A 19,104-nucleotide genomic window follows, 5' to 3' on the forward strand; every position below is an offset into this window, starting at 1 on the left:
CAATAACATAACATAACAAAACATAGTAAACAAACACAATATCAAACACAGTGGTAAAACAATAGGGAATGATTGAGTGAATGAATAAAATACCACAGTGTGTGTGTGTGTGTGTGTGTGTGTGTGTGTGTGTGTGTGTGTGTGTGTGTGTGTGTGTGTGTGTGTGTGTCTTAGAGAGGTGGTTGACCCCTCCTCTTCCTGTGAGCCTGCTGTTCATTGGTTGTTACCTGTCTGACGACCAGGGTTCCATCTTTGTTCCCGGCGTCGCCCTCTCCCTCATCGTGAACGATCATGGTCTTCACCGACTCTGTCTCTCCGTTACTCAGCCTGGACGAGCTGGAGGAGAGAGGGATGGAGGGAGGGAGAGAGGGGGGAGATGGAGAGAGGGAAAGAGGGAGAGGGATAAATGGCTGCCTATTGCATGGTCAAAACCAAAGCAAACATTGGGAGATGAGATACTGGAATATACATAGGTCAAACACTCTGGTACGTACACAGCACGGGAATCCTCTGGTCCTGAGGTGGACTCCTCCCCTCCCTCCTGATCCACCTCTTCGTCATCGTCTTCATCAGTGGTCCCCGACTCTTCGCTGGAGGAGGAGTAGTCGGTGACCTTGTGGGGGGGTCGTACATCCTCCACCGCACGCAGCTCCTTGGCCAGGGCAGTCAGGTCCTAGGGGGTCAAAGGTCAGGGTTCAAACTCTGATCAAACTCTCTCTCTCTCAGTCTCGCTCTCTCTCTCTCTCTCTCTTTTTTTTATTCTCTCTCTTTTCCGGGTGGTTTTGCGGGGGGTTAGATGCAGGAAACAGGAAACAGGAAGCTGCTAGAGAGAAGGTGAGGTCATACAGGTGCACAAGCCAATGAGAAGCCGGCCAGTGAGTAGCAAAGCCAATAGGATGAGAGAAGAGATGATGACGATGTCACATAGCGCTGCCAATATGTCCACAGGCTAGGGGGGAGGAGTTAGTGAGAGTTCCATATCACATGACCAGAGTGTTAGAAGGCACGAGAACGTGGGAGGCTGCAAATATGAACGAGAGAATAATAACCCATAGCAAAGAAAGAGAAGAGGATATGAAAGAGGAGAAGAAATACCGTGGTTAGAGTAAGAGCAGAGGAGAGCATGAGGAGGAGGGCCACACAGGCCCACAGACCAATCGGGAGAAAGCAAGCCGTTAGTTCCCTTTCAGCCAATGAGATAAGTCGAGATACAAACAGTCGATATCACAAAGGCCTTACCACGTCACCCTATTGAGATTCATACGAGCAGATTAGAATAATGAAACCCAGCGGCAACCATCCATATTCGAACACACACACACACACACACAAAAAGAAGACACAAAAAACTGTGTCAGACCCAAAAATCATCATTCCTACTCAAGAAATCCAATCAACCCACTTTCTGAAGTCCTAGAATAAGAACAAGTAGGAACAACTGTAGCTAACACCACTGACGTGCTTTGGTCTAGATCTACACTAGTTAGTGTACTAGTTTCTAGTGCACTAGTTCACGGGGGCGTGTCTCACCGCCGGTCGGCTAGCTCTGACCACGTCCTTCCTCTCCTCAGGTTTTTTCCCAGCATGCTCTGGGCGTTGGAGGGGAGAGCCCTCAGACTTGGATGAGGCTGAGGGGGACAGTAGGGGTAGACTGGTCAGTATAGGAGAGTTGGCTTGGTGTTCATGTGTTCATATCAGAGTTAGCTAGGTGTTCATGTGTTCATATGAGAGTTAGCTAGGCCCTCACGTGTTCAGATAGAGCTCAGTTAGCTAGGTGTTCATATGTAGCATAGAGCTAACTAGGTGTTCATGTTTTCATATGTCACATAGAGTTGGCTAGGTGTTCATGTGTTCATATGAGAGCTGGCTAGGCCCCCATGTATTCATATACAGCTGAGTTAGCTAGGCGTTCCTAATAGTTACTAATGTGTGTGTGTGTGTGTGTGTGTGTAGTTGCTAGTGTGTGTCTGTGTGTGTGCGTGTGTGTGTGTGTGTGTGTGTGCATATGTGGGGTGTGTGTGTGTGTGTGTGCATGTGCATGTAGACTCACAGCGGGGCCTGAATCTCTCCCCAGAGCCAGTGTGTGAACTGGGCTGGGAGCTGGAGTTACTGGACCCAGAGGAGCTGCTGCCCCCAGTACCACCACTGCCCCCACTACCACCACTGCCCCCACTACCACCAGTACTCCCAGTACCACCAGTGGCACTGTGGCTGGCACTGCCAGGCCGAGGGGTCAGCTTCTCTACCCGCTCCCACAGCAGACGAGGCTCCGCTGCACTGTAGGGAGAGAGAGAGGGGGGGGAGGGTTATTATGGTGCACACACACGCACGCACAGACACACACACACACACACGCACGCACGCACAGACACACACACACTTAGGGGACGAGGATCTGTATTACAGGGTTAGACAATAAGTGCTATTACATAAACCCTCCCACACAATACTCCATACTGAACATGGCTAGCTCTACAGGGAACACACACACACACACACACACACACACACACACACACACACACACACACACACACACACACACACACACACACACACACACTGTGGAGAGATTGAACAGTACAGAACACAGAGAGGAGGGGGGGGGTGTGGAGTGGGGAATAATGGTGGGATGAGTGCAGAGAAGAGAGAAAGATAATAGGGAGGGAGAGAGAGAGGGGGAGGGAGAAGAGAGAGGGGGGGGAGGGAGAAGAGAGAGAGAGAGAGGGGAGGGAGAAGAGAGAGAGAGGGGGGGGGGAGAGAGATATATATATAGATAAACAGGTGAACAGATAAGTACCTGGTGGCGTTCCTGTTAGGCATTTGGTTGCCATGGTGAGGAGAGTCCCTGCGTGACAACACTGGAGATCTGGACGTAGTCCTGACCGGAACCTTCCACAGAGACAAGACCCGCTCACACACACTCTAACGACACACACAAACACACACTCTCTCGGAGTGCTGTACCCCCCACCCCATAATGACTCTACAACGTCCCAACAACGTCACGCTGTACCCATTCAGTCAGGAGAGAGGGTTAGGTATGACACACAGCCAGAGGCAGGATGACAACATTCCTTTAAAACCAGCAGCGTGTCCAACTGGCGTTTTCACGTTTTATTTGAGGTATTTCATCTCGGGAAAAAACACCACCAGGGGGCACCGTTGAGTTCTAATGGACAGGCTTGTTGTAGGACCTACAATGACCTACAAATGTAGGTCATAGAATGTGTTTAGCCTGCAAAATACAGTAACGTCTCTCTTTCAGGTCACATGGGTACAGTAGGTTGGGAAGGGAAACAGGACAGCAAAGCCATGCTGTGCAGAACAGAAGATTCTAGAACGGAATGGCCAGCGGATATTCACAAGATGCATGATTTGAGACGTCAACAAAGGGGTGGTGGAGGACTGTCTAGACACAGGAAGAGGAGAGGCCAGATCAGGAAACAACATCAATCCTACAACACCAAATGTGTGGAATACATATTACATACGGGTTCAGAAACACAACATTTGGCCTCCATTTTTATAGTCAACATTAGTGTATTCAAACTGCCCCTATAATATAGATTGTCCTTACAGAAAGTTCCTAACATCCCCTGTGTCCATCCTACCCTGGATGTAGCCACAGCCTTGAGTATCCTATATGTTCCTAACATTGCCCATGTCCTATTTTTTAGGAGGAGAAATAGCTCTTTAAAAATGCTGAGCAGCAGGAGCAGCTATTTATACACCTGAGTGTGACTGGATGTCTGAACTGGACAACCTCCTCCTCAGAGAGGAGAGACATAGGAGGTGGAACTGAGAGAAAATGTTGAATGTTTTCATACAGTAGTATGAGTTCATCTCTCACTGAAACCTCTGTGTGTCTCTCTCTCCCTCTCTCTTTCTCTTTGTCTCTCTCTCTCTCTCTCTCTGTCTTTGTCTCTCTCTCTTCCTCTGTCTGTCTCTCTGTCTCTCTGTCTCTCTCTCTCTCTTCTGGGTTATGAAGAGATCACTCGACTGTCAGACTGATCGACTCTGACAACAATAGAAACAGTAATGACAACAACATCTAGTTAATCTCTCTCTCACTCTCTGTATCTCTCACTCTCTGTATCTCTCTCTCTCTTTCTCTCCCTCTCATCTGGGTTATGAAGAGGTCACTTAGATCGACTCTGACAACAACAGAAACCGTTAAGACAACAACATCTAGTCCATGTTGTCCTTCCTGCGTGGCCATCTAGTTACTACTATCACTATAAACAACGTTGTCCTTTCCAACATGGTCATCTAGACACTACTACCACCACCACCAGTCTAGACCAGGGAGGGCAGGGTCTGTCCTTACCCTGGGCGGGGCTTCGTCTGCGGGGGTCGTCTGCGGGGGCGTGGGCCTAGCCTGGGGGTGTGGCTGCGGGTCAGTGCGTGCGGGCGAGGATGATGCTGATGGTGATGATGATGATGGTGATGATGAAGAAGGTGCAGGGTGGTGGTTGGGGTCCAGGGAGCGCAGGTGGAGGTGTGCAAAGCTAGGAAGGGGGGGCTCGCTGAAGGAGGGGGGGCGCGGGGGGGCGGAGGGGGAGGGGGCAGCACTGCTGCTCTTTAGAGACGCCACATGGGACCGCACCTTCCAGGGGGGAGAAAACAGATTTGGGGGGGGGGGGGGGGGTCAGAGGGGGGGAGGGAGGAGGGAGGGCATATAGTATGAGCTGACATGCACAGACACAAGCATGCATGTGACGTCACACACACACACACACACACACACACACACACACAAACGCTCTTTGAGGTGATAACACAAAGCACGAGCGACAGTACATCATGGTGTGATCTGTGACCATGACAACTTCTATGATGTCTGTCGTTCCTATCAGACAGGCTCTCAAGAGTCCCTCAGGCAGAAAGACATCGTTAATTACACGACTAATCACCTGTGGGGGGACATGCAGCGTTCGGCCTGTAGAGGGAGCTACAGGACCGTGGCCGGGGTTGTGTCGGCGAGACTTTTGTTGCACACCTGCTGCGAATTAAGTCTCGCCGGCAAATGTTTAAGATGTGTGCGCTTCTGCCATTTCAGGAGGGAGGCGAGGTGAGCTGGGAACGGCGAACGAGAGCGGATTAGGCTGTTTGAGAAGCTTTTGAATCCTAGGCAACCTGCCCAGTGGAGAGGCGAGGTGAGCTGGGAACGGCGAACGAGAGAGAGAGAGAAAGAGACGACGGCAAAGTCGCCGAGTTATCATTGAGGAGGCTGGAAAGCCAAAAGGACATTGTTACCAGAACTATATGAATAAACGGGAGAGATTCCCTTACCGTAACGCTGCGTCTGCCTCTGTGTACAACGGACTTTGTTACATTGGCGCCCAACCTGGGACACAGAGGGAAGGCAGAATGGAGGCGTTGGCAGCGGCGATGGCGAGGATAGCGCTTGTCCTCGAGCGGCAGACGGCCCTGCAGCAGACCCAGCAGACGACGCTGGAGGAACTAACGGCGGCGAGGAGCACGGACAGTGCCCTCCTTCAGGACTTCACCAGGGTCGGCGGGCCGGCGCCGGGGACCGGAGCGGCACCAGGTCCCCCCAAGGTCCAGTACCACCGCCCCCAGGACCTCCAGACCGCCGTCGAACAGGCCGAGGACCATCTCTCCCTCCCACCGCGGGGGCCACAACGACCAACCCCGGCCCCGCGGCAAGGGGGGGGGGGGCAACGCCCAGGAGGAGCCGGGGGAGCAGAAGGAGAGAGGCCGGCGCCAGCCCCGAGGACGAGATGGCAGGGGCGCGCCTATCCGGAACCGACCCCGGCCCCACAGGGAGCACCTCGAGCGACAGGGGGGGTGTGTTGGCGGTGCGGACGGCCGGGCCACGTGCAGGCCGAGTGTCGGGCGATGGACGTGGGACGGGTCGTCCGCATCGGCGACATACCGGGCCCTCCCCCCGGACCAGGAGCGGCGTATCGTATTCCGGTAAGGATACAACATGATACGCACCAGGCATTCTTGGATTCGGGCTGCATGCAGTCCATGATCCAGGAGCGCCTGGTTCGGCCGGGGGCATTGTGGAAGGCATCGAGGGTGCGGGTGAGGTGTGTGCATGGGGACATTCACGAATATCCGGTGGTCGCTATCGAAATTCATTTTGAGGGGAAAACCCATAGAGTACAGGCGGCGGTTAGCCCACGCCTCACGCATCCCCTGATTCTAGGTGTGGATTGGGAGGGGTTTCCTCAAGCGGTAAAGAGGGCTACCGGGATGCGTGCACGACAGCTAGGGAGGTGTGTGGCGTGTAATGTGCTCTGTGCCGAGGCGGCGCCTCGCGACACTGCCGGGGAGCCGGAGCCGGCGGGGGCGCCTCACCCCGAGACTTCCTCGCCGAACTATCCGCTGCTAGGCGACTTCCCCCTCGAGCAGTCTCGTGACGAGACCCTCAGATCAGCCTTTGACCAAGTGATAGCAATTGATGGTACTTTGATACGGCCAGACACAGTGCGCGCCCACCCCTATTTTGCGATTATCAGCGACAGGTTATATCGAGTAAGTCGTGACTCACATAGTCAGGAGGAAGTAACCCAGTTGCTGGTTCCCCGCAGCCGCCGCGAAATGGTCTTCCAGGCGGCTCATTTCAACCCCATGGCGGGCCATCTAGGGTATGACAAAACACTGCACCGTATAATGGCTCGATTTTATTGGCCGGGGATTCGGGCAGAGGTGCGTAGGTGGTGCGCATCCTGTCGGGAATGTCAGTTAGTAAATCCCCCGGCCATCCCACGGGCCCCCTTGCGGCCCTTACCATTGGTCGAGAACCCGTTCGACCGCATTGCGATGGATATTATCGGGCCATTTGAACGGAGCACACAGGGTTATCGATTTGTGTTGGTCTTGATAGATTACGCCACCCGATACCCCGAGGCAATACCTCTGCGCAATACCTCTGCCAGGAGTGTAGCGCAAGCATTGTTTCAAGTCATCTCCCGCGTGGGAATCCCGAAAGAGATTCTCACCGATCAGGGCACTAATTTTATGTCACGCACCCTCAAGGAACTGTATGGCTTGCTGAACATCAAGGCGATTCGAACCAGTGTTTACCACCCGGCCACGGACGGCCTTTGTGAGCGGTTCAATCGGACCTTGAAGTCAATGATCCGGAAGTTTGTCCACGAGGATAGTCGGAATTGGCATAAATGGCTAGATCCCCTGTTGTTTGCGGTGCGGGAAGTTCCCCAAGCTTCCACCGGGTTTTCCCCGTTTGAATTACTCTACGGCCGTAAGCCCCGGGGTGTCCTAGACCTGTTTAAAGAAAATTGGGAGGAAGGGTCGAGCGACAGTAAGAGTGAAATCCAGTACGTCCTCGACTTGCGCACAAAGCTCCACGCCCTAGGGGCTATCTCACGTGAGCATTTGCTGCAAGCCCAGGAGCGTCAGAAACGCCTGTATGACAGGGGGTCTACCCTACGAGAGTTTACACCGGGAGACAAGGTGCTCGTACTGTTACCCACCTCCAGCACGAAATTACTCGCGAAGTGGCAAGGACCGTTTGTGGTCACACGTCGCATGGGGGACGTGGATTATGAGGTTGTACGCTCGGACCGGGGGGATAGCTTGCAGGTGTATCACGTCAATCTCCTAAAAAAATGGAACGACGTGGTCACGGTTGCTCTGGCTACGGTAATTCCGGAGAGAGAGGAGTTCGGTCCGGAAGTCCCAAAATCGAAAGTTAGCACTCCGGTCGATATTGATAACCATCTCTCTGCTAGCCAGGCCGCGGACGTTGCAGATTTGCAGCTTAAGTTCGCTGACGTGTTCTCTCCCCTGCCCGGTCGGACTACGCTCATCGACCACCATATAGAAACGCAGCCGGGTTTAACGGTGCGCACGCGTCCCTATAGGTTGCCGGTGCACAAACGAAACGTTGTGTGCACGGAGTTGGAAGCCATGCTGGAGCTGGGTGTGGTCGAGGAGTCCCGCAGTGATTGGTGTAGCCCCATCGTGCTTGTCAACAAGCCAGATGGGACTATACGGTTCTGTGTGGATTATAGACGGGTTAATGCGGTCTCCAAGTTCGATGCCTATCCGATGCCCCGGGTCGACGAGCTCTTGGACCGGCTTGGTACGGCCAGGTACTTCACGACATTGGATTGCACGAAGGGATACTGGCAGATTCCACTCTCGCCGGTGTCCCGGGAGAAAACGGCATTCTCCACTCCGCTCGGGTTATTCCAGTTCACCGTGCTCCCTTTCGGGTTGTTCGGAGCCCCAGCCACTTTTCAGCGCCTCATGGACCGTATTCTGCGGCCGCACGCCGCCTATGCTGCGGCCTACCTAGATGACATTGTCATTCACAGTGACACCTGGCCGCAGCATGTGCGGAGTGTGGCTGCTGTTCTGCGGTCCCTGAGGCAGGCGGGGCTGACGGCCAACCCGAAAAAGTGCGTGATCGGGCGGAGGGAGATCCGGTATCTGGGGTACCACTTGGGACGGGGGGAGGTGCGGCCGCAGATTGAAAAGACTGCGGCCATCGCCACCTCTCCCCGGCCCAAGACAAAGAAGGAGGTGAGGGCCTTCCTGGGGCTGGCGGGATATTACCGCCAGTTCGTACCAGGGTTTTCGGAGCTGGCCAGTCCCTTGACGGACCTCACCCGGAAGGGTGCCCCGGATCCGGTCCAATGGTCGGGCCAGTGCCAGGGGTCGTTCGAGGCCCTTAAGGGGGCTCTTTGTGGAGAAACGGTCCTGTATGCGCCTGATTTTAACCTCCCTTTCTCCCTACAGACGGACGCGTCGGATAGAGGGCTGGGAGCAGTACTGACCCAGCGCGTGGAGGGGGCCGACCGGCCGGTGCTGTACCTGAGCCGCAAGCTGTCGGAGAGGGAGGGCCGGTACAGCACCGTGGAGAAGGAGTGCCTGGCCATCAAGTGGGCGGTCGGCACCCTCCGCTACTACCTGCTGGGTCGCGCCTTCACCCTCTACTCCGACCATGCCCCCCTCCAGTGGCTCCACCGCATGAAGGATGTAAACGCGAGGATCACCCGGTGGTACCTCGCGTTGCAGCCCTTCAACTTTTCCGTCGTGCACAGACCGGGTGCGCAGATGGTCGTGGCAGACTTCCTCTCCCGTGCAGGGGGGGGGGAGTAGGTCGTCGGCCGTCGGTTCCCCGGCCTGTGTCGGGCGGTGGGGGTATGTGGGGGGACATGCAGCGTTCGGCCTGTAGAGGGAGCTACAGGACCGTGGCCGGGGTTGTGTCGGCGAGACTTTTGTTGCACACCTGCTGCGAATTAAGTCTCGCCGGCAAATGTTTAAGATGTGTGCGCTTCTGCCATTTCAGGAGGGAGGCGAGGTGAGCTGGGAACGGCGAACGAGAGCGGATTAGGCTGTTTGAGAAGCTTTTGAATCCTAGGCAACCTGCCCAGTGGAGAGGCGAGGTGAGCTGGGAACGGCGAACGAGAGAGAGAGAGAAAGAGACGACGGCAAAGTCGCCGAGTTATCATTGAGGAGGCTGGAAAGCCAAAAGGACATTGTTACCAGAACTATATGAATAAACGGGAGAGATTCCCTTACCGTAACGCTGCGTCTGCCTCTGTGTACAACGGACTTTGTTACATCACCCCTGTGTGACAGGACACATGTCAAAAAGCTGCACATTCAGGCTTAATGACTCACAGCTAACGAGAACTAAAATGACAAAATGCACTTTTACATAATCGCTCCGATCACCAGAGTGGCAAATCAATGACATCATTGTCACGACCGGATTCGTGCGCTATTCTGTTCCAGTCGCCGTCTGTGACATGTTCACAAAAGTCTCCATGTTGTTGAACTTCTGATTAGTCACGCTGAATGGAGTCTTTCTCTCTGCACGATGAGTAATATCTTCAAAGTCGCTGTGAAATGTGGGATATGAATTATGGATGTGTTTTAGCATGTTGTCACGATGTGGATACCTTGACGAGGTCTACCTTCACCCCGCAGAACCAACCACACCTGGCAACAAACTCTCACACACACTTACACACACATATGCCCACGCACGCGCACACACACACACACACACACACACACACACACACACACACACACACACACACACACAACGCACACACAATCAGTGGAAGAGTGTGTGGGTGTTCAGCTGGTACAGCCAGAAACAGGAACTGAAACTAACACATTAGACAAGGGGTAACTTGTTAGTCAACCAATCACCAACGGCAGGGAGCTGGAGGAGCCTATCAGGGACTAGAAGGGTCATCTATCTCACCAGCAGGAGAGAAGGAAGAGATTGAAGGAGGGAGAAGAGAAAGGGAGGAAACACGATAGCAGTCTACTACCTTCGTTAGAGAGAGAGACACCACTGTGGCTATAAGACCCGGAAAAGAGTGAGAGAGCGAGAGAGAGGGAGAGAGAGAGAGAGAGGGAGACCCCATGTTAGGGAGGAAAACCACCTAGAAGGAAAGAAGGAAGAAGAGATTGCGTTGGCACTAAGAGAGGGAACAGCGTAGCGAAAGAGAGGAAGCGGATCAGTTGCCGTGGTTACCTGCGGTTCCATTGGCCGGTGCATGGCGGGCGGGGCGACCTCGGCGGCGGCGGCGCTGCCGTTGGAGACGTAGGATTCGGGGGCGCGGGGGGGCACCGGGGGCAGCTGCTTGACCTGAGCCGCCGCCTGGGGGGACCCCTGGATGTTCTTACGATACCTCTCGTCAGCCTGGACACACACGCACACACACACATACAGGAGATAAGTCATTCTTGGTTTAGAAGGACAAACCAGGCAGAGCCACAGAAGAGGGATCAGCAGTTCAAAGGTCACGTTGTTAGTTTCACCCGCACAGCAGAGAGCCTTCTAGAACAGGCAGAGCAGCAAGACTAATAAAGCCACAATCCCCATATTCCTTATTGAGCATCAGGCATTAGAGCTGAGAACAGTTGTTACGCCCTCTACAGGACTCTTGAGATGAAACAGACAGGCCTGCGTCATGTAGGAAATGGACACAGGATCTTAGAACAATGACTTACATTACTTTATTGAATGTAGTTTTACAGGGAAAATGCACATAAATCAACATTTCTGTAAAGGTGCCAGTCTTTGCCGGCCCCTGTGCAGGTGTTTAAGAACGTTTACAATGACCCAAAAACACGGCCCAAAAACACCCACATCACAGTGTAGTTGCGGTCTTCAAAGTTGAACTAGGCCTCTGGTCAATGTTCAACCGACACAAACACGACACAGCTGCAGGCGGTTCAATGTTCTCTCCAGCCTTGATGTGAACACAGTACCAGACGGACCTGCTGGCACCCACTCTCAACAGAACACGATCTGTTTACTACACAGCACCTCAGGCTAGGGGGGGAGGTAGGGAGGGGAGGGGGAGGGGGAGGGGGAGGTGGAAGGTTGGTTTCCCTCCCCTCCTCTGACTAATAACAGACTATAAACTGCTGTCCTCCAACGTGCGTCTCTCTCTCTCCCCAAGTGGTTAATAGAACAGCAGGCGCACACACACACACACACACACGCGCACACACACACGCACACCTGCGCGCGCGCACACACACACACACACACACACACACACACACACACACACACACACACACACACACAGCGAAGCCTAATGAGCTGTCTCCCTATCTGAGTGGTTCATTAGTGCTAGGCTAGTGAGGGGAGAGACAACAGACAGGCTAATTATACCCCTCATAGTGGTGTCCTCGCTGAGGGAACACAGGACACTCTCCCCTTCAAACACTGGAAGTTAGGAGAAATAATACCTTCTCTATTGTTGGGGAGACATTCAAATCATGTTAAACATCTGATTTTGTGAACATTAACATTACTGAGAGGCTGCTGTTCTGTGTGAGATGGTGAGAGATGGGAAGGAGGGAGGGGTGGGTGGAGGGGTGGCTGGAGGGGTGGACAGAAGAGAGAGTGAAGCGATGAGAGAGGAGAGAAAGAGAGCAGTAACCTCTGATTCACTTGGATAAGGAGGAGGGAGCCAAACAAGGCTTCTCTTCTTCAGCGAAACACACCACACACTGACTCATTCACCTTCAACAACAACTCTGTGTCGGACATCTGTTGGCCGAAATCAAATCAATCAATCTATGACAATAAAAGTCCTCAAAGACTCCTGTGGATTTTGAAAAGCTGTCAAAACAGACACACACCATTGATTGAATAAAATATGACAAATACAGTCGGCAGACTATGAGGATGAGAAGCAAAAAACGTACATAAGAGCCCCAATCGTAATTGATTCAAAATGCCATATAAGAGTGTTTCATCATAAGAGGTTCTAGTAGGAGAAACACGTAAGCAGGCGTTAACAGACAAAGCTTAGGTTATGATCTTATGACCATTGTTATTGTGTGAGGAGGAGGAGGAGGAGGAGGAGGAGGAGGAGGAGGAGGACAGGAGTGGGGACGGGACAGTGTTAACATCCCAGGGTGCTGTTCCACCATCTGACCAACAGGGGGCTCCAGTTTACAGAGGAACCATCAGAACTCTTCCCTACAGACCAGAGTGGACCTGGCTAAGGAATTATGGGTTTGCAGTCCGATCGTAGAAAGGATGTAGTTTAATAAATTGGACTTGTGTTTTCTCAAGGGTTCAATGTGCTTTTAGATCAACTGCATGAATATGAGATAAGATGAGAAAATCAGACAAGATTAGATCTTAGATATGATTAATACTTTCTAGAGGTAGTCTCTCTCTCTTCCCGAATGTATCTTCCCGAGTGGTCCTCTGTGGCTCAGTTGGTAGAGCATAGCGCTAACAACACTTAGGTTGTGGGTTTGATTCCTGCTGGGACCATATATACTGAAATGTATCCACTCACTGCAATGTAAGTCGCTTTGGATAAAAGCGTCAGCTAAATGGCATTTATTATTATTATTATTATTATTATTATTATTATATTATCTATGCCAGTAAACTGAGCTAAGCAGGTTTGTTAGAGAGAGTTAAGAGCTGAGCAGAGTAGAAAACCAGTGTAAACAGATAGACAAATAAAGCTGTGTTGTATCGTCCTGTCAAAAAGCAACATGGCAGACCGAGTAACACACCACACCACGGAGATAGAACAGTCTATATGTTCTATACCAGGGGAGGCTGGTGGAGGTAGAAATCAGAGGATATCATTATAATGCATGGAACGGAATGAGGAATGGTATGATACCATTCGTCATTCCATTCCATGCATTACAATGAGCCCGTCCTCCGATTTCTACCTCCACCAGCCTCTCCTGGTCTATATACCATATGTTCTATATCCAGACACCACGCCACCACACCTGTTTCAGAACACAAGCAGAGGCAACAATCAATCGCATCGCCACGGCAGCAGGTTAGCCGTTTCATCACCTCTCTGATTGGTTCAGAGTCAGGGGCAGGGCCTTGGGGTTCAGGGGTTGGTGGTGCTGCGACTTTGGTCCCATCAGGATTGAGGTTCTGGGGTGACTTGGTCTCCTCTGGATGAGGGGTGAGGCTCTGGGGGGAGGTGGGCCTCTCTGGGGTGAGGTCCTCTGTGGCTGTAGTCCACTCTGGAGGGAGGTATTGAGACCTCTTTGGGATGTGGACTTGTGCTGACTTAGTCCTCTCTGGGACGAGGCTCTGAGGGGAGGTGGGCCTCTCTGGGGTGAGGTCCTCTGTGGCTGTAGTCCTCTCTGGAGGGAAGTATTGAGACCTCTTTGGGATGAGGACTTGTGTTGACTTGGCCCTCTTTGGGTTGAGGTCCTGTGGTGACATGGTCCTCTCTGGGGTGAGGTCCTGGGCTGACATGGCCCTCTCTGGGTTGAGGCCCTGGGGTGACATGGCCCTCTCTGGGGGGAGGTTCTGGGGTGACATGGCCCTCTCTGGGTTGAGGCCCTGGGGTGACATGGCCCTCTCTGGGGGGAGGTTCTGGGGTGACATGGCCCTCTCTGGGGGGAGGTTCTGGGGTGACATGGCCCTCTCTGGGTTGAGGCCCTGGGGTGACATGGCCCTCTCTGAGTGGAGGTTCTTGGTCCAAATGATGCTCTGAGGCTGGGAGTGTTTACTCCGATCCATGGCTTGCTGCTGCTGCTGCTGCTGCTTGAGGGCCAGCAGGTATGCATGTTCTTGCTGCAGTTGTTTCTGGAGCTTCTGAGCCTGACGCAGCTCCTCCAGCTCACTCCACTTGTTCTCCTGGGTGCAGGGAGGGGGAGGGGAGGGGGGGGGGGGTTGAGGCCCGTGGTGCTCCATCTACAAGGGCCTCAGGCCTCCTCTACTATGGTCTTCTGCCTCTACTACAGGGGAGGCTGGTGGAGGTAGAAATCGGAGGACGGGCTCACTGTAATGCACAGAACGGAATAAGGAACGGTATCAAACACGCATTCCATTCCATGCATTACAATGAGCCCGTCCTCCGATTTCTAACTCCACCAGCCTCCCCTGGTGGATATCTTATACTTGGGTCCAATTATTGAAAAATAGAAATAGAACCTCAAATGTTTGAATGCTTTGAGAATACCCTTGGCTTCATAATAGTACCCTCATGTAAAGGAATGGAATCCAAATACAATTGAGATGTTGTTGAGCTAGACACTGGCATAGAAGCTAATGAAGAGGACATATAGTGGGAGACATATATAGTGAACACAACAATGGGAAGCGATGGTGTGAGGCTTGTAAGGAGGGATATGAGTGTTCACATCCTCCTATTATCTAATGTCCTCTCCTGGAGACCCTGGTGGGACAGAGAGGCCTTCAACCATACACACACACACACACACACACACACACACACACACACACAAACACACAGTCACACAGTCACACAGACTTGTTCACACACACACACACACACACACACACACACACACACACATACATACACACACACACACACACACACACACACACACACAAAGTCACACAGACCTGCTCACGGACCTGCTCACAACAGAACCGGCACAATACAGAACCTTCGGAAGGAACACCGGGGGAAACCCTCTCTTCCTGTAGGACACTTCCTGGTGACATCATCACTGAGGGACTGTAAACATGCTGGCTTTCCCAACTAAGCACCAGGAAGGAAGGATCACTACACTTGAACCTCAATGGCGGCTTGTTAACACTAGAGTTCAGACAGGAAGAACAAGCTCACAGACAAGAGGGAATCATCTCTCAACCCATTGTTCTACCTGTGATAAAGAAATAGCTTAGAGAGATGGAGTGACAGATGGATAGAGAGACCTCTCACCAGTAATATGGCCTATCTGTATTTAGTATAGATATAGATTATAGATATAGGGTATAGATATAGAATAGAGGGATGGATAGAGGGATAGAGTGATAGATGGAAAGGGAGATCTCTCACCATTAACATGGCCTGTCCGTGGAGTATAGATATATAAAAGAGGGATGGATAGAGGAATGGAGAGATCTCTCACCAGTAACATGACCTGTTCGTGCAGCATCTGCTCGCTGGGGCTCTAGTGTAAGAACAGAGGGATGGATATAGAGATTGATAGAGGGATGGATATAGAGATTGATAGAGGGATGGATATAGAGATTGATAGAGGGATGGATGGATTGATAGGAGTGATAAAGAGAGAGTTCTCACCAGTAACATGGCCTGTTCGTGTAGCAGCTGCTGCTGTAGGATCTCCAGGTGTCTTTGCTCCTCCTCCAGCTGGCGACGGATGTACTCCTGTCAATCAAACACAGCCAGCCAATAGGGAGCGCAGGTGAGAAAGGAGGAAGTCACATGAGGGAGGCTCTTATGAATGGAAGATGGATATCTGACAGAGGGACATTTGGGGCAACTATTGTTTATAAGAGGAATTTCATTTTAGAAGCCTGCCAACTGCTAAAACACAGCAGCATTGATCCATTCCAACATGACATGAATGTAACATCCTTTAGCACTTTATAACATTGTTTAGAAAAGCACTATACAAATAAAGGAATTATTATTATTCATATTAATAATAATATTAATAATAATAATAATAATAATAATAATAATAATGTGCAATAATATCTCTAATGACTCCTGGCAGTGATGGAGGGCCTCAGTGCCTCTCCTCCTCTCCTCCTCTCCTCCTCCTACCTGTTCGCGGTCAGCCCTCCTCTTCTCGTCCTCCGCCCTCCTGCGTTCCTCCTCCTCCTTGCGTCGGCGCTCCATGTCCTCCATGCGTCTCTTCTCGTCCTGTTCGCGGCGCCGCTGCTCCCTCTCCTGCTGCCTCCTCATCTCCCGCTCACGCCGCTGTTGCTGTGGGCGGCCACAGGGGGCGACAGAGAGCAGGGGTCAGGAGGAGTACGGTCGTCAAGACTACGACCTCTGTAGGCTGGTCATCTTATTCATGATTACTTTCATTTTAGGCCAGTTTCGGAGGACCGATTTCTACCTCCACTAGCCTCCCCTGGCATTGATCTAGGGTCAGCTTAACACTCTCCAAACTCAAACCCTAACAATTAGGAGGGGAACAACACTAACGCAAGATCAGCACCAAGTGGCGACTTCAACCTGGCCTTCACCTTCAGGCTCTGATTTGTTCTGATTTCAGATCATTTCCCAAGTTCAGACTATCCAAGTTGAATTGGACAAATCATGAGACTAAAATAGATCTAAACTGACTCAGGACCAGTTGTTAGGTATGGGAAGGGAACAGTGGGTGTTCCTCCACATGACAGAAGGTGCCAACACATCAAGCACCGTATTAAGACTTAATCGTTTAATCATTAAATATACCTCACATTTAATGCCTGACTGGCAGATTCCTTACAAGTCGGCTTTGAGTAAAACCATACAAACAAATCACCCAGATCCATGTCTGTCAGCGTTCTAAGGGGAGTGCAGCCAGCCCTGAGGGATATTGGGTGTGGTCCCAGTAGCTTCATAACGTGCCATGTGTCTCCGTATGCTAACCTTTTAAACGCGGAGAGGGGCCATGGCTCAGACAGGAGCGCACATGTATTATCAAGACTCAAGACTTTGCCATACCAACGGTGGATTGTTAGGAATTTGCTTCGGTGTACTGCAGCACACATGTTAAAACAAGGACAATTCCACACAATAACATCCATACGTACTATATATGTATATACTACGTACATGGCCTTTAGTCAGCTGACCCCGAGGCTTCCCTGACTGTACTATACTACTGTACTACACTGTCTCAGGGGAGGCTGGTGGAGGTGGACATCGATTCCTGATTGGTATACAACCATACTTTAGTTCCACTGTGTACTTGTGGTTTCCACAGAAAGGTTGCAGAATGCTAAGCTAGCTAGCTAAACCACACGTTGTGGCATGTAAACTAGCCAATAAGTCAAGACACAACATAAATACAACCCACGATGATTGAACAAACACATCTCGCCTGTTACAACAAAGCTTTTTTTGAACATTTGTCTAATGTGCGGTGCGTGCACCAGCAGAGAGTAGTGGAATAGAAAACACCCACGAGCGATCTACCCATGACAACCTCAGAGGAGTCTCGAGAATGGCTAGATTGGTTCAGCAGCCGGAGAAGCCCTAGGCTGTGATAACACTGTGGGAAAATGTGGGGAAATCAGCAAATTGTGCTTTGTGACTCCAACACACAGGTCTTGTGTCTTAAAGGGGATTACACACAGTCTGACCCAGTAATATAATGAGAGGACTAGTGTATGTAGGTCAGGGGAGGCTGGCGGAGGTAGGAATCAGAGGACGGGCTCATTGTAATGCATGGAATGGAATGAGGAATGGTATTCTCTCTAGCTCTCTCCTCTCTTGCTCTCACTCTCTCTTTTTTGCTATCCTTCTCTGTCTCTGTCTCGCTCCCTCTCTCTTTCCCCCACTATCCCTCCCTGCCTCTCAATTCAATTCAATAAGCTTTATTGGTATGGTAACACTTACATTGTCAAAGTACACATATAAGATCTTATAAATCAACAATGGCAGAAAGAGAAATGATGATATAGAATGATTAAAAACAGTAACATAACAGTCACAATTTGAACACCCTCTCTCTCTCTCTACTTCCCTGCCCCTCTCTCTCGCGCTCTCTCTCTCTCTCTCTTTCTGACTATCCCCCCCTGCCTCTACCTCTCCCCTGTCCTCTCTCCTTCTTTCCTCCACTGCCTCTCTCTCTTTCCCCCTCCCCCCACCTCTTGCTCATGTTCTAGTAGCTAGCTAATGGTGCAGAGTGCCTCTTGCCTCCCAGAGAGGCATCAGAGAGGCAGAGCCTGGCCTCCCTGCTCTGCTCTCGTCTAGTCTGGTCTAGTCTGGTCTTCCTTTGAGATAAGGACCAATTAGAGTAGCCAGCCCCCCCTAGAGGGCCAGAGGTTGGGCTGTAGATACATATACACACACTAATCACCAGTGCTTCTGTAAACATTGTAGCATTGTAAATACTGCAGATACTCTGGCCGCTGCTGACCAGAGGGATGCAGTCGAGATCGGTATGATCTATCACACACAGACACACACACACACACACACACACACACACACACACACACACATAAACATACTGTACACAAATATGGATACACACACTATGGATGCTAAAAACATTGCCAGGAAAGAGGTAAACACACACACACACACACACACACAAACACACACCCTGACACCCCATCTCCCTCCTACCTCCTCCAGCCTCCTCCTCTGCTCCTTCTGCTGTTCGATGCGCTTCTGCCTCTCGGCCAATAGTTGGCGCTTGTACTCCTCCTGCTCCCTGAGCTGCTGCTCCTGCAGGAGTTGTTGTCTCCTCATGGCCTCCGAGCGCTCCTTGTTCTCCAGCTGCAGGCGGATGAAGTCCCGCCGCAGAGTCGACTCTCCCGGCTGGTTCACTATGGAGCTAGGGGAAGGACAGATGTGTTAGCATGCTAGCTTGTGGTATTTGTTAGCTGTATATGGTTTGTGGTATACATATGTTAGGTAATATTTTAGCTAATATGTTAGCTCGCTAGTTTGTGGTATTTGTTAGCTGTATATTGTTTGTGGTATAAATATGTTAGCTAATATGTTAGCTCGCTAGTTTGTGGTATTTGTTAGCTGTATATGGTTTGTGGTATAAATATGTTAGCTAATATGTTAGCTCGCTAGTTTGTGGTATTTGTTAGCTGTATATGGTTTCTGGTATAAATATGTTAATAATGTATCAAATGCTATTATGTTTGTGATGCATGTTATG

The 19,104-nt window shown here is 51.2% G+C and overlaps 2 protein-coding genes across 4 annotated transcripts in view; one reads left to right on the plus strand and one right to left on the minus strand.

Annotated features, from left to right (window-relative positions):
- The window catches only part of arhgap20 (Rho GTPase activating protein 20), a 243,720-nt gene that overhangs the window by 176,244 nt on the left and 48,372 nt on the right, over positions 1-19,104 (plus strand). The window lies entirely within an intron of this gene.
- Positions 1-19,104, minus strand: part of LOC310813272 (mitogen-activated protein kinase kinase kinase kinase 4-like) — a 65,924-nt gene that overhangs the window by 10,402 nt on the left and 36,418 nt on the right. The window contains exons 12-22 of one of the 3 annotated variants that reach the window (XM_083682139.1): positions 18,558-18,768; positions 16,032-16,193; positions 15,543-15,629; positions 13,322-14,122; positions 10,502-10,669; positions 4,331-4,609; positions 2,801-2,892; positions 2,051-2,277; positions 1,531-1,628; positions 495-673; positions 228-336 (exon numbers count right to left, since the gene is read on the minus strand). In XM_083682139.1, coding sequence (XP_083538265.1) covers positions 228-336; positions 495-673; positions 1,531-1,628; positions 2,051-2,277; positions 2,801-2,892; positions 4,331-4,609; positions 10,502-10,669; positions 13,322-14,122; positions 15,543-15,629; positions 16,032-16,193; positions 18,558-18,768 — 2,413 coding nt within the window. Of the gene's footprint in view, positions 1-227; positions 337-494; positions 674-1,530; positions 1,629-2,050; positions 2,278-2,800; positions 2,893-4,330; positions 4,610-10,501; positions 10,670-13,321; positions 14,123-15,369; positions 15,412-15,542; positions 15,630-16,031; positions 16,194-18,557; positions 18,769-19,104 lie in introns of all 3 variants that reach the window. The other 2 variants (XM_083682137.1, XM_083682138.1) reach the window with 2 other exon arrangements.

This window comes from Argentina silus (genome assembly GCF_951799395.1).
Source record: "Argentina silus genome assembly, chromosome: 12".
Taxonomy (NCBI): domain Eukaryota; kingdom Metazoa; phylum Chordata; class Actinopteri; order Argentiniformes; family Argentinidae; genus Argentina; species Argentina silus.